This window comes from Salvia hispanica, chromosome 3, assembly GCF_029641045.1.
Source record: "Salvia hispanica isolate PSC_SH4W2 chromosome 3, Shi_PSC_v1, whole genome shotgun sequence".
In the NCBI taxonomy this organism is placed as follows: Eukaryota; Viridiplantae; Streptophyta; class Magnoliopsida; order Lamiales; family Lamiaceae; genus Salvia; species Salvia hispanica.
This window is the reverse complement of record NC_142694.1, coordinates 46639601-46661480: the sequence shown is the minus strand read 5'-3', so window position 1 is coordinate 46661480 and position 21880 is coordinate 46639601. Positions and strand designations below refer to the sequence as shown.

The 21880-nt window shown below is 34.8% G+C and overlaps 5 protein-coding genes across 23 annotated transcripts; 2 read left to right on the top strand and 3 right to left on the bottom strand.

The window, feature by feature from the left end:
- The first annotated feature begins 106 nt into the window (after window positions 1–106).
- LOC125217135 (histidine-containing phosphotransfer protein 4-like) lies at window positions 107–2452 on the top strand. Of its 4 annotated transcripts, none has more exons than XM_048118967.2 (6): window positions 107–1075; window positions 1406–1536; window positions 1628–1696; window positions 1875–1946; window positions 2131–2203; window positions 2303–2452. In XM_048118967.2, exons 1-6 carry the CDS (start codon window positions 1031–1033, stop codon window positions 2321–2323), a joined length of 411 nt encoding a protein of 136 aa, XP_047974924.1. In that variant the 5' UTR covers window positions 107–1030; the 3' UTR covers window positions 2324–2452. The 4 variants fall into 4 exon arrangements, with proteins under 4 accessions (XP_047974924.1, XP_047974923.1, XP_088925307.1 ...); XM_048118966.2 differs by having other exon boundaries at window positions 354–1075; window positions 2131–2221; XM_089069181.1 differs by lacking the exon at window positions 107–1075 and adding an exon at window positions 1112–1219.
- A 658-nt stretch (window positions 2453–3110) lies between these two features.
- Window positions 3111–6468, bottom strand: LOC125211407 (Pentatricopeptide repeat (PPR-like) superfamily protein). 7 transcript variants are annotated; one of them, XR_016137336.1, is made up of 5 exons: window positions 5527–6468; window positions 4033–4979; window positions 3699–3903; window positions 3493–3608; window positions 3111–3403 (listed from the first exon to the last, which is right to left on the bottom strand). XR_016137336.1 is itself a non-coding variant. In XM_089069179.1 (3 exons), exons 1-3 carry the CDS (start codon window positions 6417–6419, stop codon window positions 3833–3835), a joined length of 1911 nt encoding a protein of 636 aa, XP_088925305.1. In that variant the 5' UTR covers window positions 6420–6468; the 3' UTR covers window positions 3111–3832. The 7 variants fall into 7 exon arrangements, 1 of the variants encoding a protein (XP_088925305.1); XR_016137332.1 differs by having other exon boundaries at window positions 3493–3903; XR_016137333.1 differs by lacking the exon at window positions 3493–3608 and having other exon boundaries at window positions 3609–3903.
- Window positions 6469–7473: 1005 nt separating this feature from the next.
- On the bottom strand, window positions 7474–9637 carry LOC125212294 (early nodulin-93-like). 2 transcript variants are annotated; one of them, XM_048112415.2, is made up of 4 exons: window positions 9363–9574; window positions 8980–9041; window positions 8335–8410; window positions 7474–7757 (listed from the first exon to the last, which is right to left on the bottom strand). In XM_048112415.2, the coding sequence occupies exons 1-4, from the start codon at window positions 9472–9474 to the stop codon at window positions 7675–7677; spliced, it is 333 nt and encodes a 110-aa protein (XP_047968372.1). In that variant the 5' UTR covers window positions 9475–9574; the 3' UTR covers window positions 7474–7674. The 2 variants fall into 2 exon arrangements, with proteins under 2 accessions (XP_047968372.1, XP_088924813.1); XM_089068687.1 differs by lacking the exon at window positions 7474–7757 and adding an exon at window positions 7832–8002 and having other exon boundaries at window positions 9363–9637.
- A 1606-nt stretch (window positions 9638–11243) lies between these two features.
- LOC125215326 (ATP-dependent 6-phosphofructokinase 6-like) lies at window positions 11244–16007 on the top strand. The gene is made up of 13 exons (XM_048116715.2): window positions 11244–11439; window positions 12153–12199; window positions 12276–12315; window positions 12439–12501; window positions 12579–12716; window positions 12941–13099; window positions 13181–13234; window positions 13650–13718; window positions 14101–14230; window positions 14471–14724; window positions 14873–14921; window positions 14990–15144; window positions 15587–16007. Exons 1-13 carry the CDS (start codon window positions 11338–11340, stop codon window positions 15770–15772), a joined length of 1446 nt encoding a protein of 481 aa, XP_047972672.1. The 5' UTR covers window positions 11244–11337; the 3' UTR covers window positions 15773–16007.
- Window positions 16008–16556: 549 nt separating this feature from the next.
- On the bottom strand, window positions 16557–19076 carry LOC125216393 (uncharacterized). 9 transcript variants are annotated; one of them, XM_089067663.1, is made up of 7 exons: window positions 18839–19076; window positions 18545–18715; window positions 18345–18436; window positions 17734–17890; window positions 17527–17655; window positions 17343–17433; window positions 16557–16994 (listed from the first exon to the last, which is right to left on the bottom strand). In XM_089067663.1, the coding sequence occupies exons 2-7, from the start codon at window positions 18545–18547 to the stop codon at window positions 16825–16827; spliced, it is 642 nt and encodes a 213-aa protein (XP_088923789.1). In that variant the 5' UTR covers window positions 18548–18715; window positions 18839–19076; the 3' UTR covers window positions 16557–16824. The 9 variants fall into 9 exon arrangements, with proteins under 9 accessions (XP_088923789.1, XP_088923792.1, XP_088923788.1 ...); XM_089067666.1 differs by having other exon boundaries at window positions 18345–18447; window positions 18638–18715; XM_089067662.1 differs by having other exon boundaries at window positions 18545–18637.
- Between the last annotated feature and the right edge of the window lie 2804 nt (window positions 19077–21880).

The following is a 21880-nucleotide window of genomic DNA, read 5'->3' as shown; positions in this document are numbered from 1 at the left end:
ACTGTATGACTTGCAAGTATACTAACATAGGGCGGTAGGGGATTTGTGATATTTCCATTTATCACTTGGAGCTCTCTCCAAGAATATCATACTATGCTGGAAAAAGTTACTGATAGTTATATCAACTAGTGGGTACCCAAATTATTAAGCAGTGGCAAGTCAGTAAATTCTTTTGAGGATAAGAACACCTTGTAGCACATAGTGCATGAATATGGCAAATTCGAGTAAATTACTATCTTGCATGTACCCCACCCACAGGGGAGCATCCATGGTTAGATGATTGGCCTCTTGCCTTTACCCCCCACCTCCACCACATCCCACCCACCCACGGGGGAACATCCATGATTAGGTGACTGGTCAGTAAGATAAATAATCTTGCATTTAATTCCAATAACAGTATGCTGGTTAACTATTTGGTATTGGCTTCGCAACCTCAGGTAACTATACTATATATATACTTATCTTTTTGTGAAGTTTGGAAGATCGTATGTTTTTATTTTACTCTAATCGGCTAGAAGAGGAATAAATGTATCTCTTTGTCTACCAAAATAAATATCAATAGCTTTTATCGTATAAGAGGACTTTGTGCGATAAAGAATGAGTTAGAGCTGCGATGTAAGTGTTCTGTGCAGACATTGAAATCCTCGTATAGGATATTTATTAAACCCCCCCTTTTCAATCCAGTTAGTTATAACTTCATTTTTTAAAGCATTTTGTGCTCTTAATTCCTCAGTAGTATCATTGAATCTTTATAAGTTCAAGTTTTAGAGGGACATGACATGTGGTGAGATGGTGAAAACTCTCACAGCTGCAATAGATTTTTGTGTGTGCATGTGTGTTTTGTTCCTATCCAAGATTACATAAAAAAAACTAGACGTGGCACTGGGGGACCTTCCTTGAATCTTTTTCCCCCAGTTATGCATGGAATATTTATCCTATATAACTGTATGCCATTGTTGCTCTTTTCCTATTATAAACCAAAAGCTTCAACTATTTTCCTTTTTCACTTTCTTTCTTCTTATTCTATACAATGGAACGCCAAGCTGCCTATTTGAGGAATGCTTTGTTTGATCAGGTACATGTCTCCCTTACCATAGCAACAACAATTGCAATCTTTAAATCTGCCATTTTTGAAGCAAAGGATTTTCTTTTGGATGGTTTGGATATGATTGCCTTTCTAAACTTGGTTCTTTCATACAGTATGTCAAAAAGTAGCCCCGTAAGATTTATTTTTTCCCAGTTTATTCTTAAATGATAGTCTTTGTGAGAAATGATATTTAATTGATCTATAATTTCTTCCCGGATTTGACTCTAGCATTATGACATCATTTCATTTTTCTTTAGACATTCTTCTCAAAATTAAGATCTGTCTTGCCTTGTTAACCTAGTGGTGCTTCTCTCTCAGGGATATCTTGATGAACAGTTCCTTCAACTGGAAGATTTGCAAGATCAAGCCAACCCTCATTTTGTTGAAGAAGTGGTCAAGCTATTCTACACTGACTCGGTCCGATTAATACAAAGCATTGAACTGACACTGTGAGTTGCAGGAACTATAATTGCCAACATTCTTTCTTACATCACTGGTTCTTGTTTTTTAAATTTTCAACTCTAATATTATTTGATCCAGAAAAAACACCCCTCGGGACTTCGAGAAACTGGATAAGATCATGCATCAGTTCAAGGGTAGCACCACTAGGTACATATGTAGTACATATAAATATCCCACCAACATTCTAGGAAATTGATTGAATGCAGACTAGCACAGTGCAATATTTAGCTCTGAACAAATTTCTCATGGATAAATGGATAATTCTCTAATTTTTTTTATTATTTCATTGCTTTTTTATTTGATAATCTCAACCTTGTATCCGCAGTATTGGCGCCAAAAAGGTCAAGAAGGAATGCACACAATTTCAAGAATACTGCAATGTTGGCAACGTTGAAGGGTATTTTTGCTTCCCTTATCCCATATTTTCATGCCAAATTTGAATGTTAAGTTTTTTCTTTTGAGTTAAAATGTTCTGTATGTCCATGTGCTACAATATTTATGCGATTTTGGCAGTATCTTTTTGCCCGTAAATAACCTTTTTCGTTTAGAATTATACAATTTTTACAATATGTTCATTGTAGGTGCATTAGGGAATTCCAAGAGGTAAAACAAGAGCATGCAGCCCTCAAGAGGAAGCTTGAGAATTATTTTCAGGTCTTTCACGTTGTGCATGTGGGTATACATTTCTCTGTATTGGAATGATAGGTGATTTTTGATTCACAAGTTAATTGTTTTTTTATTTTGTATTTTCAGCTTGCAAGAGAAGCTCGTTAAGTCACTTACATAACGATTATAGTGATGCCAAATAGCTATAATGTAACCTTTTTATAGAAAAAAATAAACTTCGAAATGTATGTAAACAAGTGATCAGTTCAACTTAATGTCATTTGCTGATTTATTTCATCCCCAAATTGAAAAAAAATATTTCTTTTTGAGTGTAATACACTGCATTATAGGCCTTGAAAATATAAATATCTCAGCATGGACTGTTGGACTAATGAAAAACACACACTTGTTTCATGCCATCAAGCAAGTCGAAATTCCACAAATAACGAATCTAATTCGTGAATACGACCTGCTGTTTCATGATATCCAGTGTGGTGTTTTCACACAAGTGAGAAATCTGGTTCAGGTTCAGATTTGAATCAGTGTGATAGATTTGGCCCATTCCCTTTCAATATTGTGAAGAATGTAGATTTAGAGTACAGTGGTTTTTTGAAGGAAAATTATTAAACAAAAAGGCTAAAGATACTAGGCTAGATAGCAGCAACTTGATTTTCCGGAGAAGAAACCTCATATAGCACCAAGAGTCAAAAAAATTTAGCCATTGAGATTTTGAGAGAGAAAAAAAGACTAAAATCTGGCAGAATTATGAAAGACTGCTGTAAGTACATTATCAAAGGGTAATTTAAGGTAATGAACTGCAAAACCTAGTTGAGATGATAATCAGCACCTGCAGTTCATTGTGCACAAAATGACACCTCTCCTTGACCTCAATGCCACCACATACAAGCATATGTATACCTTCATTTTTATCTAGATAATAATAATAGATGTGACATATTGCTCACCAATCCGAGGGTTTATTATTCAAATTTCCAAGGCGTAAGCTGAATAAATGCAGTCGACAAGCATAACTTATATCCTCATTCTCTAGCACAAGAAAACAGAGTACAACAGCACAATTTAACAAGGCATCTCGATGAGTCTGAAGGCCACCAGGAAAGCACCATCAATTCCTTCCCTCGCAAATGTGTTTTCCAAATATATCAGAGACAGAATGGTGCTGGAGGAGTGTTCTTCCTGTGCTCACCTGGTCAGACTTATTTACAAAAGCAATCAGAAGAGTCCAACCTGTAGGGGAGATTGTGTTAATGAACTTTAGGGTGCATAACAAATGAAATAATCCAACGCCAATTATCTTCACATAACACAATGCTCACAATGATATTAATTTACGCAATCAGCTTTGAGATGGAATTGATTGTAAATGAGCTTCAGCAGAAATAACAAAAGACCAGATATTTGCTAATCCAAATCTTGATTCTTCTAACTGTACCTAGTGCCAAGTAATATCCTGAAAATTAAGATATGCTGAAAGCTCAATGCCTGAGAATAACAAGTGAGGAAATGCAGTGTGCAACAATACCAACTTAGCCCAGAGAGGGAGGCTCCTGCTTTTACACGATAGTTGCTTCAGATTTCAGAGCATCTGCAGCATCATTCAAGCATCAACACTGTCCGGTAATGCCTTCTCGATTTCCTGTCATACAAATCTGAAGTCTACATTGGAGATAGAATAGGTGATGGAAGCTCGACAGCAACTTTATGGTTTGGGAAGTGTAGGTGGACATCTGCAGAGACATGGTCACGTAATAAGTGAATTTTAATGAATAAATCCCGGGAGTGGGTGTGCTTTCTATATTTATCAATTAATTTCGTGATAACATCTCATATGTGATGCAACAAGATGAAAATTTTACCACGAGATAATTCTACATCCACGCCATACTCCAGTGCCATATCATCATATAGCATGTCAAGAGCCCGGTGAATATCTTCTGCATCTTCAATTAAAAAGTCACCAGCGTGAAACTCACGAAGGTGGCCGTCCGTCTCAATCCAACTACATCCTGGAGTTTTAGTAACACCCTTCTGTTTCATTAGTGTTCTCATCCTAGCACAATCCTCCCACCTCCTCACATCAGCATAAATTTTAGATGAGATTATATAGTTTCCGGAGTTTGAGGGCTCCATTTTCAGGAGAAGCTGACTAACTCTCTCCCCAATATCTACGTTCTTCAGTTTCTGGCAGGCAGCGAGCAATGCCCCCAATAAAATCTCATCGGGTTTTTGAGGCATCTTCTGAATGAAGTCCCAAGCTTCATACACACGTCCAGCACGAGAAAGAAGATCAACCATGCAAGAATAGTGCTCAACTTTCGGAGTCAGCTTGAAGAAGGAGCTCATCAAATCAAATAATCGACGCCCTTCATCCACCAAACCAGCATGAACACAAGCAGAAAGCACCCCTATGAATGTGATGTCGTCTGGGCATAAGCCTTTTTCCTCTAACATGCGCTGAAACAGGGTGAGTGCATCCTCCGCTCTCCCATTAAAAGCATGTGCAGATATCATCGTGTTCCAAGAAACCTCATTTCTCACAGGCATGTCTTCAAAAACCCTTGATGCATATTCCAGATTGCCACATTTCGCGTACATGTCAACCAGAGCTGTTCCAACATAAATATTATTATGAAATCCTCTCTCGGATGCATATTTATCAATCCAGATCCCCAAATCAAGAGCACCAATTGAAGCACACGCTGAGAGAACTGCTATCAGGGTGATCTCATTAGGCTCTGGCCCAGTTTCCTTCATGGCATTAAACAGTGAGAGAGTTTCATCTGATTGTCCATTCTGTGCATATCTATTTCACATGAAATCAACAATCACTACAGGTGAAAACAAATCAACACAAACACACACAAAGACGAAGATTACCATCGTGGCATGATACACAACAAGATACAGTAAAAACCTCAAATGCGAATAGTTTATATAGGAAAAAACTCCATGTAGTAATAAAAAATCATGGTCGGGACTCATTATATTTAAGAAATAAACTCCACACTGTAACAAGCCTATATTTTTTTTAATGCCATCTTAAGTATTTATGCCTCCTTAAAGAAATGATGATATTCTCTCTCTCTCTCTCTCTCTCTCTCTCTCTCTCTCTCTCTCTCTCTCTACACACACAAATGCGCGTGAATTATATGAAAAATATAATAGTACCAAATACAAGCAGTAACCACTTTTCTAGTTCATTATACACGATCAATGCATCATTACATACATACATACATTTATGTACTATCAAAGTGCATAAACTTGTATTTATCCGGATAATTATATGAAGGTTTTACTGTAATAGAACAAAAACCAAGAAATGAGACTGCAAACAAAGTTACACTAACCCAGTAATCATGGAGTTCCAAATGACTATTTCTTTCTTCTTCATGCCATCAAAAACCCTTCTCGCAGATTCCAATTCCCCACACTTCCCATACATATTAATCAAAGCAGACCCAATGTAAGAATTCAGCTCCATCCCTTTCCTCACCACATGCTCCTCCACCAATCCCCCCAATACCAAATCCCCCAAATCTCCACATGCAGCGAGCACGCTAACAAGCGTCATCTCATCCGGCTCCACTCCCCGCTCCCGCATCTCCCCAAACATCTCCACCGCCTCTCCAGAACAGCCCAGCCTCGAATATCCCGATATAATCGAGTTCCACGACACCAAATCCCTCTCCGTCATTTCATCAAACACCTTCCTCGCAAACCCCACCTCTCTACACCTCGCATACATCGTGATCAGCGAATTCGCCACGTGAAAATCCACCAGCAGGCCGCATTTCCAAACCTCGCAATGCACCGATTTCCCAACCCCCAACGCTTCCAGGCTCCCGCACGACATAGAGACGAAAGGGTAAGTGAAATTGTCGGGCCTCACGCCTAGATTCTTCATTCTGGCGAACAAATCCAGCGCGGAATCGAATTTCTCCCATGACGTGGCGAGACCCCTGATCATGACATTGAAAGCGTAGCTGTTGGGTGGGATTTGGGGGAAGAGGAGGGTGGAGTAGGAGAAGTGTTTGAGCTCGATGATTTTGGAGAGCAAGTAATTGGGCATAGGCATGGGAATTGAGTGAATCAGGATTTGCGTGTGGATTTGCTGCACTAATCTGGTTGATTTGCTCTGCTTCAAGAGAAGCAAGAGGTGATTGATCAGTGCTTTTTCTGGTCGCTTCGAGCTTCTGTTTGGCGCCAAGAAATTGCAGGAGACTCTTGTTCGAAAAATCATTTTCTGATCAAAACTCACAAAACGCTCTCTTTTTACATAAATCCCTTAAAATTGAATAGTTTCTGCCAAAATTTTAAAATTGGGCTACAGTAATGAATTTTACTCCCTCCGTCGTTACGAGTCCTACTTTGCCATTTCGGTATGTTCCAAAATAAAAGTCATATTTTACTTTTACCATAAAGGGTAAATAGTACTCACATTACAACAACTTATTTCACTCACACTTTATTATAAAACTAATATATTAGTGAGACTCAAATTCCACTAATTTATTCAAGCCACTTTTCGTTACATATAACTCCTATCGTAACTAAATAGGATTCCTACTGCGGGACGGGGGAGTAACACATTTCTCAATTTTTACGAATGTCTAATTTAGATGAAATTACAGTGACATGACATTTGAAATATTTTAGAGGATAAAATCTCCCCTTAGTTTTATCATTTTTGTCAATCGCCGTCAATTTGAAATGCATTTGCACCAAATCAATAATACAAATAAGTAATCAAAATATTTTTTTATAGAAAAATTATTACTAAGATTAGTGATTTCACTACAAGTTTCAACTTTGCGGGACAAACCAGATTTAGCTGAAATGCATGAATTTTGCAGCAATTTACCCATAAACTAGTTAGTATTTGATCACACACTTATAAACTAGTTAGAATTTATATCTTTGTGTTGATATTTTTAACATATAACATTGATATTAGTTATTACTACTAGTTATTACTGTAAACTAGTTAGTATTTGATCACACACCTATAAAAACCTCATTTTCAATTGAAGATAACGAAAGTTGATTACATGATAGAAATTACATTTTCTGAATTTTTACTTGATAGTACTTCGAAAAGGCTTGGAAGAGTGAATCGTAAATGGTAGTGAGGTTGGATTTTATGAATTACTATGAGATGTAAAATTTAGCAACAATTAAGACAACATAACCTGTAGTGCTCTTTGACACATCAGGGAATCCAGATTCATAATAAAAATAGATCTTAAGGCCAAAAAATTTGAAAATAGTGAGAAGGTATCTCAAACATGCTTACGTTTTGTCTAGAAGGATTCTGGTGGTATTTATTTTTTATGAGTTCTAGAAAATATGTAAATCCCATTGTCCAGAAACTTTTTTTAAAGTTCCCTCTAAAAAAGATTTATGTCAAAATTGGAAAGCAGCATACAAACAGATCACGAGTAGTACAAACATCTGGAGCACAAATTAAACTAAGACAGCCCCAACTCCATTTTCTCTTATGATGGTTTGTAGTGTGTATTCCTCCTTGCGCATTCCAATATAGTCTTATCTGCCGTGATGAAATATCCAGCTATCGATGCTGTTCCACACAAAACAAAAATTAAAAGTCACTTCATTCGTTTGAAATATGTTTGAAAATCAAACCAAATGGAGTATGTAAATTGAGGCATTAGATTAGATGATAATCATGTTACATGGTAGATGAATCCAAGATGCAGCATTAGGCATCCAATGAAATCTGCGTGACTAGCTTTCTTGATGCTTCTAATAAAATCTTCCATGGAAAACAAATTCGAGTGCACCCAACCCCATCTTTTGGATGGCCTAGTGATGGATTTCATGAGTTCAAAGCCAAAAATCACTAAGGTTGAACAATGGATCTCACAATGGTTTCCCAGATTTAGGCCATTGCAAGACCGCATCCATATTTAGCATCTATAGATTTGTCCTCTAATATTAAAACTAACCCCTATATGCAGCCAACATTGTGTTGAAATGCAGCGTTTACCTAAGCGGTGATAGTTTTAGTGAAGACAAGGAGAACATGGTTATGGAATACGGAGTCTACAACTCAGCTTGTCTTTACTAAAAGTCTAAAACTGTTTCTAAGAAACTTGTATACTACTTATTTTCGACAAACTAAGATGGTAACATACCAGCAGATATAATGAGTGCCTGTCCAGTATGGTTGATATTCGCCTTTGCCCAAGGAACCTTTCGACAAACTATCAACTGAAAGATTTGCAAAACATAATTCAGTACATAGATTTCAGATCATAACTCACACAGCATTCCAAGATAGTCTAATACAACGGAAAAACACAGCATACTATCTCATACCATATTTTGACCATTTTCAATCTATCTTATACAATGTGTGTTTATGTGCACATTGTGAAATTAGATTGAAACAGAATCAAAAAAAGAACTGGATCAGATCCCTATAAGCTAGAATCAAGCACTCCATTATGAAGTTTAACAGTGACCAATACCGTTCGTCCCCATGTCATCCATAATGACAGAACACTAACACATTTTGAGGGCAACCAGCCAATTCATTTCCATGAACAATTTCATAGTTAGAGCATCATTGTTATTTTAACTGTGATCAAAATCGATCATAGCTCGTTCCACCCCACGCCTCTCTAATGACCGAACAATAACACGTCTCTGAGTGCAATTAACCCTTTTCCATAGTTTGGAAATGCAAGCATTGTAAGTATCACAATATGATTGAAAAAAGCTACACACTAAACAAAAATAAATGATTTCTTCAGGCAAAAATAGTAGAATTCACATACAGTGGGAATTGCGCTGGCGACACAGGCAATTGCAGCAGCCTTAGTTCCAGCACGAACACCTTCTGCAAATCCAACACAGCGAGAAGAGAAAACCACAAAGTATTATTCAGCTCAACATGCACGAAAAATGCCAAAACTGAATTCAACTAATCATCGATTTTCAAAATCGTATCATAATTGACATGTTGATTGCATAAAAAAACTCTAGCAATCTGCAATTGAAACCGAAATTCGAATCATACCCCTAATTAACCAAAATCGAAACAAAAAACAAATAAAACAGGGGGTTTCCAATAAGGTTCACGAACAGTTATGAGATTGCCAAAAAAAGGCTACAGAAACAGATTTTCAGATTGAATCAAAAATGAAAAAAAGCATGAAACCTTGGGTGCACATCTTTGAGCGAAGCATCTTGGCATCTTCCTGTGGTGATTGGATGAGCAGAGAGGTCTTGCGGCTTGCATACAAGTCCCTCAACTCTGACGGAATCCCCATTTTCCCCCAATCCTTGATTCGAAAATCCTCTCCCTCTCTGTCTCTCTCTCGATTCGAAAATGAAAACTGCGGGCTTGATTACAAATTTACAATCTAAATCCGTATGCGCTGACACCCTTTTGTAGTCAGTCTGTCCACGTGGCGGCTCGATGGTGGGTCCCCGGTCAAATTATTGCGTACAGAGACCAATTGCGACTTTGTAATTACGTAAAAAATTTCGATTCATGAAATTATTCAAAGTTGTGCTATTCGTGTTTGTATTTCAGTATATATCTTATGCTTCTGATCTAATGTAAAATTGGATTTTAATATAAAAACATAGAACAAAATTACATGTGGGGGCATGTTTAGGTTATTGTTACTATATTTTTAGGTCATTTTATTAATGTATGGTTTAAAATGAGCTAAAAATGATATTAAACCCAGATTTTATGAAATGACATAAAATTGATTAATAATGATATTATGTATTTTGGCCAATTATTAATCATTAGATCTATCTAATTCTAGGACCAAGATTTGGGCTGTATTTCTGAATTTAGATGCATTGTTGTTTGGATCATATTATATGATTTTAGTGTAAAATTGAGAAAAATAAGAGTATTGTTAGTAGAAAATGAAACATACCTAATAAAGAGAAAAATATTTACTAAAAAAATGATAGAAATTAATTTTAACCGACAATCCAAAATGAAAAAACAAGGCTATTTTTTGAGAATAAATATAGTAGTATTAATTTTAGCAAACATTCACGTTTGGTACATTTCTTAAAATAAATTATAACTATATGATTAAAATCAATTAGGTTGGAGGTTATAATCAACGGCTCATGTCAGCTCCACTTTTTACCCCACTACATTTTTGCCTCCTCTGCAATTGTTTTACACATTTACAAAAAATCATACTCCTACTACATTGTTATCAATCAGCACATAGTACTTTTTTTTCCGATCGTGATTCGAATTTGTCATATTCATTTTCACTTTCATTTACAATCTTTGTATTTATTCAACGAATTAAAAGTTATTCTTCTGTTGATTATTATGGCTACAAATTTTGTAGGCGTTTTTAATTTTCAAAGTTTCTATTTTTTCCTCAAATTTATTTCATTTGGTGTAAAGATTGATGTGATTTGGAGGTTTTTTAATTGGCTGGGAAAACATCAATATTAGAAAAATGGAGATTGGTGCTTGAAGTAAATGATCTAATTGATATAAATGTGTGTTGGGGGAGGAAGTATAGTCAACCATTATATAGATTATGAAATTCTGCTTATATAATGAATTTCATGTACGGTACTACTATTATTACACCATAGATACTAATAAAAATATTAATTGTTTCACAAGTAAAGTTTGAAACAGTTACTTGCCAAATCTCATGCTTGACTTTTTTTTTGTATATCAAATTAGAAAAGATGTTTTTCGTTATTTTATTCATATAGTAATTTTTTTTCGTTATAGAGTTTTCATTGGTTGATAGATCAAATTTAGTGGACTTTTGCATGATTATTTAAATAAAATACAATCCATCAAGATGATTCTATATAAATTTCTTTTGCTCCGCCCACAATATCCATATGCATATTACTACTACTTATATAAGCAAATAGTATTAATTTGTTATAAATAAATAAAATCACACGTAAACTATTTAAATATTGGAAATCCCAGTGTATCTTAAATTTATAACTTAGATCAATATCAGCAAAATTGTAGATTTATATATATATAGAAATGCATACAGTAATTGCTCACGAGAAAGTCGAATCCTTCTTGTCTTTGAACCATAAATCATTTACTGAAATAAAATTTTCCTCTGCATATTGCATTAGGCGCAGATTTGTGTGACAGAGAGTTTGACATGGCGAATCAGAGCAATTTCCAGATGAAGGTGACGGAAGGAAAGCTCGGTTTCGTTCTACAGGATGTGCCTCATCTCACCGATTACATTCCTAATCTCCCTGTATGTACGCGTGTGTGTTTTGTTTTGAATTTTGATTGCATTGATGATATACATACATGAATCTGTATCTATTGTTTCCCGCGTTTGAAATGCCGGATGGCTGTATTTGTTCGGAATGTTGCGCGATCGCGATTGCGATTGCTGCTGTGTGATTCCACTGCGTAGAATAAGTATTGTGGATTAGTTTGTGGAGAATCGGTTTGAATTTTATGCGATTAGAGGGTGAAATGTTTGGGGATAATGAGCGAATTACGTGCTACATTTTAGCTGAGGAATGTTGAAGTGTTTGCAGTAAGTTCCTGATGATTTTATTTTTGTAAGATGCATTAACTGCTGGATTAATGCATAAAGCTATGGCTATTTAATGATTTTGTTGTGTTTTAATCTCGTAAGAATTTTGGCTTGTACTTGTGGGGCCCGCATTATGAATGTTCATGATTTTGTGGACTAGTATAACTTAATTCTGTTGCTGCATTGTTTGATGTAAGTTGTGGTTTTAAGCTGGGATTCATGAAGAATCATTTGATGCTTTCTTCTTTGTGAAGTTTAAATGGTAGTGACATTTTTAGAGTAGTGTGTGTGTGTTTTTTCTGTTGAGAAAAGCATGTAGTAGTAATTTTTAAGCAATGAAGAATGAGACCGAGACATGAGAAAAGAAGTACAGAGAAACTGAAGAAGTGAACCCTTGACATTGGTGCTTTAATGTTTGGCAGACTTATCCCAATCCGCTACGCTCCAATCCTGCCTACTCTGTTGCTAAGTGAGTTAAACATACTTTTCTCCCTCTCAGATGGGTCTCAAGTATTGGACACATTTACACTTTTTTATGATTTCAGGCAGTATTTCGTCGACATGGATGATAGTGTACCTCAAAAGGTGGGCACACTTGTGTTTTAAAGAAGGTCCTAGTTATATTTCTTTGTCCCCCCCCCCTCCCCACTAGTCGAAGGGTAGAATATTGTTTCACCATTCTCAGACCAATTATGTTTCTCTATGAAGATTGTTGTTCACAAGGATTCCCCAAGAGGGGTGCATTTCCGGCGAGCTGGACCGCGTCAAAAGGTAAACCTTCCTTTTTCTTGAATTCAAGTCTTTAGGATTTGGGGACTCCAGTATTTGAGTGCATCAATATCAAGCAGGTGTACTTTACTCCTGAAGAAGTGAATGCTTGTATTGTAACATGTGGAGGTCTCTGCCCAGGCCTAAACACAGTGATTAGGGAGATTGTGCATAGCCTTGATTATATGTATGGAGCCACCAAAGTCCTGGGAATCGATGTAAGTCGTATTTATTGCTAGCTCTGATTTTAAACTGTTACATATTGTTGATTATATATATGGTATGAAATGCTATCAAATTATTCTAACAGCAGTTTATTGCATATTGTTGTAAGTTATTGTATGTTTGATTAGGGAAACTACATTAGTGCTTCAATCATTGCTTTAGAAAAGCTATTTCTTTTCTATTTTATGTACTCCTAATGCATAATATCTTCTCTTAGGGAGGCTACAGGGGATTCTATTCAAAGAATACCAAACCCTTGTCACCTAAGATTGTAAACGACATACATAAGCGTGGTGGGACCATCCTGGGAACTTCCCGAGGTGGTCATGATACCATGAAGATCGTTGACAGCATTCAGGACCGTGGAATTAATCAGGTAAGTCTTGATTATACTTTCTATAGCTAGAATGTTTGCACTGGACTTCAGTTTATAACTTATGAAAACGATGATTCTCAGGTTTACATAATTGGAGGGGATGGCACCCAGAAAGGAGCAGCTGTTATATATGAGGTGATCTTAGGGGGATAATAAATCCCAACTTATAAAATGCAATCTAATTTAGTTCTCCTACTAAGTAGCACAATATTCATGATTTTACTTAGCTTGTTCTTTATAAATTCGAATGAGTCGTCAAGTGATGTTGACTTGACCCTTAATTGTCTTTTCTAAATTTTGTTTTATTTTTACGCGACTTTGCTAACATTCCACGAAGTTCTTCACCTCACTTTCTATAGTTTTAGACATCAATGTTATGGTTTCTTGAGTAGTACCTCAAGTTTAGGCTTTTGCTTTCAATTATTGAGGCCGAATTTACTGACTCTAGTGCCAGTTTGGTGGCAATTTTCTAACAAAAGTTTCCATAGTTATTCATCCACTCTACTGTTATGCATGCTGAACATTTCAGGAGACTTATTTTCATTTGCAGGAAATTCGGAAGCGGGGTTTAAAGGTTATAGTTGCTGGAATTCCCAAGACAATTGACAATGACATATCGGTACCTTTTATTCGCCATTTATATGAGTTGTCACTTCTAATTCCTCATATGGTTATCTAGATGATGTGATCAATTTGCAGAAAATAATCCGAAGTGTCAAAAGTCTCACTAATATAACATTGTGGAAATGCATTAGTAGTTTTTCTTCCCAGTACTTCCTCTCTTAAGACCAAAGTATTAGGTTAACCCCAAAAATTGTGGTTAATGCTTGACGTTCTTCTTGCATTATAATCCATGTGAACATAAACCTTGATTCTAGTTTGTGGGATTAACTTCCATTAAAAAGTGATTGGAATTTGGAGTTTAAACATTCGGTGTATTCACTAGAGTTACTCGCTTTGAGTACTAACAAACGTCGGTTTCAACTGGATTCTCTTATCAGGTTATTGACAAATCATTCGGTTTTGATACTGCTGTAGAGGAAGCTCAGCGTGCCATTAATGCTGCACATGTCGAGGCTGAGAGTGCAGAAAATGGAATTGGTGTAGTGAAACTTATGGGCCGCTACAGTGGTAAGAAACATTTTCGCACTTGAGGAGTGAGGACTGATGCACTCTAAGATTTTATGCAGCACTTATGCATTAATTAAGATGACTATGAGTAATAAAATGTATAAGAAAAGCAAGATAGGTATCCCTTCAAATGACAGAAACTATTGATACTACAGAAATATGACTTGCTCCATCAAGCTCTACAGTTATTTTGATTTTATCTCCTCAATAGCCGCTGACTTTGCTACTTTATTTCTATAGGATTTATTGCAATGTATGCTACGCTGGCCAGCCGAGATGTTGACTGCTGCTTGATACCCGAGTCACCATTTTATTTAGAAGGACAAGGTGGACTTTTCGAGTACATTGCGAAGAGGCTTAAAGAAAATGGACACATGGTCATTGTTGTTGCTGAAGGAGCAGGAGAGGATCTTCTCAGTGCTAAAAATGAACAGGATGCTTCAGGGAACAAGCTACTTCAAGACATCGGCTTGTGGCTTTCTCAGAGAATTAAGGTGTTCTTTCTACATTTGTTCTCTGACAAATTGCGAAACCTATTCAGACAGCTTAAAAACCATTAACTGTGATTTTTTAATAAAGGAGCACATTGAAAGCTGTAATAGTGGATTTCCTGCTTTGCTAATTTGTTCTTCCCTAATACAGGAACACTTTTCAAAGCAACAAAAACTTCCTATCACTCTAAAATACATAGGTCAGTTCAGTAAATAATAATATTTGTCCTATTTATTGGAAACAAGAAACTAACCTATTGTTTTGTAGATCCAACTTACATGATCCGTGCTATTCCGAGCAATGCATCCGATAACGTGTACTGCACACTTCTTGCTCAAAGTGCCGTTCATGGAGCGATGTCAGGTTTCACGGGCTTCACAAGTGGGCTTGTAAATGGCCGGCACACATACATTCCGTTCAATGTAAGTCGCAATTTACTTAGATAGTGGTCATCATGGTTTCACTAAAATAAGTCGTATGTCTCTTGAGTATCAAGAAGCACCTCGACATCTAAGCAATACTCATAAGGCCCTTACTAAGAACATTAGTTTACATCATCTTAGGAGCTTGTTGAAATGGCACTTGCGGGATATTGCTGAAAATTGATTGTTTTGAGGTATCTTTAACAACTATTTATGAACTTGCTGCATGAGTCAAGTCTGAAGTAGGAATTTATCGCTGCTACGATTTGTTTTTGTCGCATTGGCGATGATCTGTGCTTCTTTAAAAAATATTTGGGGGCTAGACTACCAAATTGAACAGAAAAGGCTTCTACAAGTTGAACACGGTTCACCCCGTTTCCCCGTGCAATATCATCAGAACTAATTACTGAGGTGGAGATGACATATACCTGTTTCTGTGCAGCGTATTACTGAGCAGCAAAACAAGGTTGTGATAACTGACAGGATGTGGGCGAGGCTTCTCTCTTCGACTAACCAACCGAGCTTCCTTGGCCGTAAACAGCTCGACGAAGCCAAGAAAGAGCAAGAGTCTCAATCCCAACTGATGGACGATGCAGACGCGAAAACAGGTAATAGAATCAAGAAATAAGAAAGCGCTTGATACTCTTCGACTACCTCTCCCTCTTCCCTGTTTTGCACGATTTAGTCCAATTTAGATTGAGGATTCCTACAATAACATATTAATGGGATCGTGTAGGAGCACTTTAATTCAGTCACTTTTTTTCATCATTTTTTCATAGATTTTGAGAGAGAATATGCTGCTCCTCTTCGATTGTAGCATTTATTTATCAGTATTTTGATTATAAAACACGTTGATTGAATTATATTGCTGAGTAAAGATACAATTGAACTATCAGTACTTATTTTTCAAAAATTTCCTACAATTGGACTCTGTCGCTTTGATGAATCTTTAACGAGATTGTACATGACTAATGAGATATCTATAGCAGATGTCGCTTTGATGAATCTTTAAGCTCCGTTCATCGTCGACAACTAATTGATACCATTAGATTAATAACTCTAATTGATAGTATTGATTCTTAGTTATGATTTGAGATGTTATTTTTTAAATACAATCTACTATGATTCTATACATACCAAGTACGTTGATGCCACATCAAGTTTGTGTATTTAACCACTTTGATTGTTAAATCAGAAAAAAATATATATAAAATGTATATTTTGAAGTACATGAAATCAGTGTTACAAAACAAAAATATGAGAAAATTTTATGTACTTTGAAGAGTATTAAGACAACTAGCCATGCATATTTGATTTAAGTTGTGAATAGTGGTATTTATCTACTCCTTACACCTCTCCTATTTATCAATTCAGGAATAATGTGTATGCAATCCCTGCTAGTGAATCAAATGTGTACCAACTAATTTTGTTTAACACATACATTCTCAAACGGGTTTCGGGTTTCAATTTCGAAAACTAGACGTAGCTAAAATGTTCCCATTCTTCAACATCTGTATAATTATACTTTATATACACTTTTTTTTTTAATAAAACGATTTAACGTCAAACTACATCTAAACATATTTTGCATAGTTTTAAGCAAATATGCCAAACCAAATCATTCACCTCAATCAAATATCTCGAGGAGACGTAGGTAGAAGCCGTAGCAAAGAGATGGCTTCATGAAGCCTTGGTAACAGTATGATCAAGCAATGGCTGTATACCATTTTTTGGCAGCAAGAAGGCAGGGAGATACCAAGGAACCACAAAAACCAACATCAAACCGATCAATACGAAAACTGTGACATACCAAGCCTTGTGGGGAATACCCAGCAACAGTTCGTCACACACTGCAGCAAAGATGGAGATCGGTCAAGACAACAAAAGCCAGCTGTGTTTTTATCTGAATAAAACCGAACTTGTAGAAAATAGCTATAGACATAATGTATGAGCATGTAGAAACAAGCTGATTACTAGAGGTTGGTTCAAATTTCGAGCTAAATCAACAACCTACGATATGACCACAACATTTTGAAGAAGCATATGCACAAGAAATATTGCAAAGAGATAGTGTGAAGTTGGTAGGATGAAAAGCTTCATGCTGGGTAAAAAAAGAAAAAAAAAATAACTAAGCTGAAGTTTCTCACTAAGAACTTGGTGTAGAATAAGAATAGCACTGTAACATAAAATTGGTGTACCTATATTAAACATGATATATTCCATTTCCCGCTTCCCTGATGTTGTGACAACACCTTCAGGTTCTACATTCACGAAAACAGATATGTCGCCCTAAACCAAAAAAAATACGTAACAAAATAGTGAACATCCATGCAAAAGAATATTAGGACACACATTTACATGTAAGATATTTTACTAACAAACCTGTTCAATCAGTGAGGTGATTCCGGTTGTCTTGAAAATGATCTTTTCAGTATTGAGCAATTTTCTTCCTAGATTCAGACCCAAATCTGGAGTACCACTTTTTAGTTGCAAAGAAAAACTGGCAGGCATCTGTTATCCCTTCAATCTAATTAGGAGATGCTGTCAACGAATCTTAAATGGCACAACATATAAAAATGATGCACATACAGAAGCAGGATATGACATCTTCACCTCATACCACGTCAGGGGTTTTAACCCCTGCAAGTGGTAGAGGCGAGCCCCATTTTGAATCGGCAAGGTTTCCTTGAAATGCTCCTCATCAACATGCAAAACTTTATCATTCATCGTGCCAAATGTTTCAAGACTGTTAAAGATTCAAATAAAGACAGCCACGTACCTCATCATTCACTAAGAATACATACAAATGTTTTATTGACAAACTTTATAGTAAAAAGATTAGATTGTTATTAGTTAACCCCTACTTAACTAGAATAGAAGTCAGAATCAGGCCGTTGATGACAAAAACTGTAAACTGAACAAAGCTGAGCTGAATCAAGTTCTGTTTCCTAACCATATCCATTGGTAACTAGGTTTCTCTTACTCAAAACAGTGTAATAGAAGTGGCCAGGATCCAAATATTAGACTGTAAAAGATTCAGTTTAGTATACGAAGGAACTAATTTGACGAGTATTAGAAACACATAATTTCACATCACTTTTTATACAGCAGGCCCATCTCATTCTCACAACTATGCAAATCTAAGCATAAACAACTAACTAAAAAATCAATAAAAGATAAATCATTCTCAAATCACTTACACATTTCCATAACTGTATGGTAGACCACTAAGTAGTGTGATCAGAGAGCATATGAATAACCACTCAAAGCATTTCATGTTTCTCATGGATACCTGAAAAGGAGCTGAAACTCAGAAAAAAATAAAAAAAAAAATCAAATAGGTAGTTTGCAACATTTCATATAAAATGAACATCTAAAACCTTAGTTAATCTCTACATACCATATAAAATACAGTTTGATAACGCTTCTAAAAACAACAGAAAATAAGTTTGGCGCCAAAAAATTCTTTATGGAATTTTCGTTATCATTTTACCTGCAATAAATTTCAGAGCGTGGTTTAGAGAGTAACATGATTCAGATGAGAAATTGAGTGATGCGCCATCAAAGATCTCTATCCAATCCGTTGCAAAAGGAAAACAGACACGAAAAAGCAAATACAGAAAATGGCTTGAAAAAAATGAAACTATGTATACACTCTTTATTAGCAGATTAAAGCTTTTAATAGCATATTTACCTTATGAATTCTGAATCTACAGGCAGCTCCAATCACGGAGTAAAGCTGTTTACTCTTAGATTTGGTGAATTTAGGGAAAAATCGGATGAATTTGCGGAATCACTGCGTGAGGATTGTTGAGCAAATGATAGAGATACAAGAATGAAAATTATAGATTAAATTCTCAAAATCAAAATATTCGGTTTTTAGGCGTACTAATCAAACTAAAAACAAAATTAGTTTATAGTATATTTTTTTATAATATAAAAACACATAAAAAGTTAAGATATAAATTACATTGCAACTATAAATACAAATATAATTGAAGTATTACTAATATTTTTTTAAGCATATACTCCGTATCAATCAATAAGAATAACGTTTTATAAAATTTGAAATTTAACATAGCATAAGAAAAAATTGTGGTGGATATTTGCATGTTGAAAAATCTAATTTAAAATTTATATAAAGATTAAATATAGATTTTTTTGATAAATTTTAAGCATATTTTAAAATTCAAATATTTTTTATTTTGAACTTGTTCGTTTGTCTATTACTACTACACTATTAAATTATACTCTTGTTAATAAAATCTAATTAATAAAACCTAATGCATTTTATTTTGAAATTTTAATTTAATTTTATTTTTTGCAAATTTTCATTCGCATCAAAATGTATTACTCTTAATTTAATACTTCCTTCGTCTTTAAACAATATGCAATTTGGGTTAGACACGGGTTTTAATGTAAAATTAATAAAGTAAGAGAAATATAGAGAGAAAAAATAATTAAAGCATTGTGAAGAATGAGTCTAATTTTATTAGAGAGAAAAAAAATTTAAAATTAAAAAGTTAGAATTCTGAAGGACTAAAAAGAAAAGAGTGGACAGCAGGACAGCGTGAGTAGTGCAATTTGCTACTGTTCAGCTCCACTATGGAAAAGAAAGAGTGTTGGTAAGCAATAAAGGAAGAGAGAGATGCATCTTTATTCATTACTTTGCAGATTCAGATTTTGAATGTTGTGCATAATGTTAACATCGCCCAATCCATAAAAAGCGATAAAACTAATATAAATATGCAGTGTTGCAAAGAGACTGATTTAATGTAAAAGCATTTCGGCTATATCCATGTGCGTGGTGCGGTGTTGTGCCACACAGTGATGAAATCAGCTTTGGTGAACTCAGACATAAAAAGTCTCTCCTGTCTCTCAAAATTTAATTCTTTTAAATTTGATATTTATTATTATTCATGTATACTCCCTTCATCCGCTATTAAATGTCTCATTTTTCCTTTTTCATTCGTCCGCCAATAAATTTTTCATTTCACTTTTACCATACTAATATTTGGTAAGTGGACCATACATTCCACTAACTCATCCAATATATAAAAGTAGGTCTTACATTCCACTAACTTTTCTATCCACTTATCTATATAAAGTCAAATAATTTCTTAAGACTCGTGCCAATCAAATATGAGACATTTAATCACGAACGGATGGAGTATATATATATATATATATATGGGAGTGATCAATTGCTAACTCATCATTTAATTGCTAACTACAACTAATTTAAGGCCATAGGATTTTAGAAAACGTGTGGTCTACAATTTGCCACGTGTAATTTTCGTTTTTATTAATAAAATCAAAAAAGATAAAAAAAACGCCAAATTAGGATTTTAGATGAAAATGTCAATATAGTGTTTCGGAAATATCAACACAATGCTTTGAGAATGTCAACACAATGCTTTAAGAATGTTAATTCAATGCTTATATTGACATTCTACATGTATTATATTGACATATTTTATATAGTATGTTGACATTTTTGCTTTACGAAAAAATTGAAAAAATTTCGAATTTTTTTTCAAATTTTGACGTCGGAACATATGCATGTATGATATCGTTGGAATCCTTATAAAATTATCTTTAATTTGATATATGTTATATGAATTTAACGTTTTGGGATTTCTTTTAAAAGTTATTTATAACTAAACATGTAGTTAATTGACATTAATACCCCTATTGATATTTTATGGAATTAATTCTATGACTTTATTGACGTTTTTGTTGATCGTATTGACATTTCGTGGTTGATGATCTAGGCCCTTAATTTGAATATCTAATGGCTATTATTTAGTTATAGTTAGCAATTAGGTATTGAGTTAGCAATATAACACTCCCCTATATATATATATATATGGATGTAATCAATTGCTAACTAATTACCAATCCCAAATTGAGACCAATTTTCAACCATTAGATTAGAAGATCTTGTGGTTAATATAATGTCAAGTGTAATATATTTTAAATTTAAATAATTATTAATTAAATTAAAAGGGTATTAATGTCAAATCCTATATGTAGTAATTATAACTAACTACTTTCTCTCTCCTCAAAATCATCTCAAATCTTTAAATTTACGTAACTCTCTCAATTTAAATTATTTTTTCGATAAAAAAATATATCAAATTAAAGATAATTTAATAAGGATTCCAACGAGATCTCAATAGCATATGTTCCGACGACGTTCGGATGATGAAATTTGATATTTTTTATTTTAGTTTTCGTAAATGTTGATACCCAGATTTTTATCAACAAATACATTAAAAAATCTCAATAAAACCATGTAAAAATCTCAATAAATATGTGTTGATATTTTCTTGTACTAATGTTGATATTCTTATATCATATTGTTGATATTTGTAATACACAATGTTGATATAAAAAAACACCCACGAAAATTATCATATGATAACATAATGACGATATTACCCTTTTGTTGATATTTTGTCTACTATTTATTGAGATTTGTGAGCTTTAATCTCATTCACTCATTTTAAAATCCAAGGGTGGAGATTTAGTCTTGATTTTGGATTAGGGTGCTATAAGCATTAGAATAAGACCCTATATATATATATATATATATAGGGGAGCACTAGGGCGCATCCTTAATTAGAGTGCTAACGTACATCCAACCACGTGCTGCCACGTGGCACGAAAAATGCAATATTGTATATATAATTGTTCATGCATTTCCGCAGATTGCATTTTAGTTATAGAAAAA

Bases quoted from the DNA above. Each gene is read 5' to 3' on its own strand.
- LOC125216393 (XM_089067663.1), bottom strand. The intron at 17,891-18,344 runs GTAAGTGATTTG...AATCTTTAACAG, and splicing joins CCATACAGTTATGGAAATGT to TCTTGAAACATTTGGCACGA. The intron at 16,995-17,342 runs GTACACCAATTT...TCTTTGCTGCAG, and splicing joins ATATATCATGTTTAATATAG to TGTGTGACGAACTGTTGCTG.
- LOC125211407 (XM_089069179.1), bottom strand. From the start codon at position 6,419: ATGATTTTTCGAACAAGAGTCTCCTGCAATTTCTTGGCGCCAAACAGA. The intron at 4,980-5,526 runs GTTAGTGTAACT...CATGTGAAATAG, and splicing joins TGGAACTCCATGATTACTGG to ATATGCACAGAATGGACAAT. The intron at 3,904-4,032 runs GTAAAATTTTCA...ATGTCTCTGCAG, and splicing joins GGATGTAGAATTATCTCGTG to ATGTCCACCTACACTTCCCA.
- LOC125217135 (XM_089069180.1), top strand. From the start codon at position 1,166: ATGATTGCCTTTCTAAACTTGGTTCTTTCATACAGTATGTCAAAAAGT. The intron at 1,697-1,874 runs GTACATATGTAG...TTGTATCCGCAG, and splicing joins TTCAAGGGTAGCACCACTAG to TATTGGCGCCAAAAAGGTCA. The intron at 1,947-2,130 runs GTATTTTTGCTT...TGTTCATTGTAG, and splicing joins AATGTTGGCAACGTTGAAGG to GTGCATTAGGGAATTCCAAG.
- LOC125215326 (XM_048116715.2), top strand. From the start codon at position 11,338: ATGGCGAATCAGAGCAATTTCCAGATGAAGGTGACGGAAGGAAAGCTC. The intron at 14,922-14,989 runs GTCAGTTCAGTA...ATTGTTTTGTAG, and splicing joins TATCACTCTAAAATACATAG to ATCCAACTTACATGATCCGT. The intron at 15,145-15,586 runs GTAAGTCGCAAT...GTTTCTGTGCAG, and splicing joins ACACATACATTCCGTTCAAT to CGTATTACTGAGCAGCAAAA.
- LOC125212294 (XM_089068687.1), bottom strand. From the start codon at position 9,474: ATGGGGATTCCGTCAGAGTTGAGGGACTTGTATGCAAGCCGCAAGACC. The intron at 8,411-8,979 runs GTATGTGAATTC...CAAATCTTTCAG, and splicing joins TCGCCAGCGCAATTCCCACT to TTGATAGTTTGTCGAAAGGT. The intron at 8,003-8,334 runs GTATGTTACCAT...ATCCATCACTAG, and splicing joins GGCACTCATTATATCTGCTG to GCCATCCAAAAGATGGGGTT.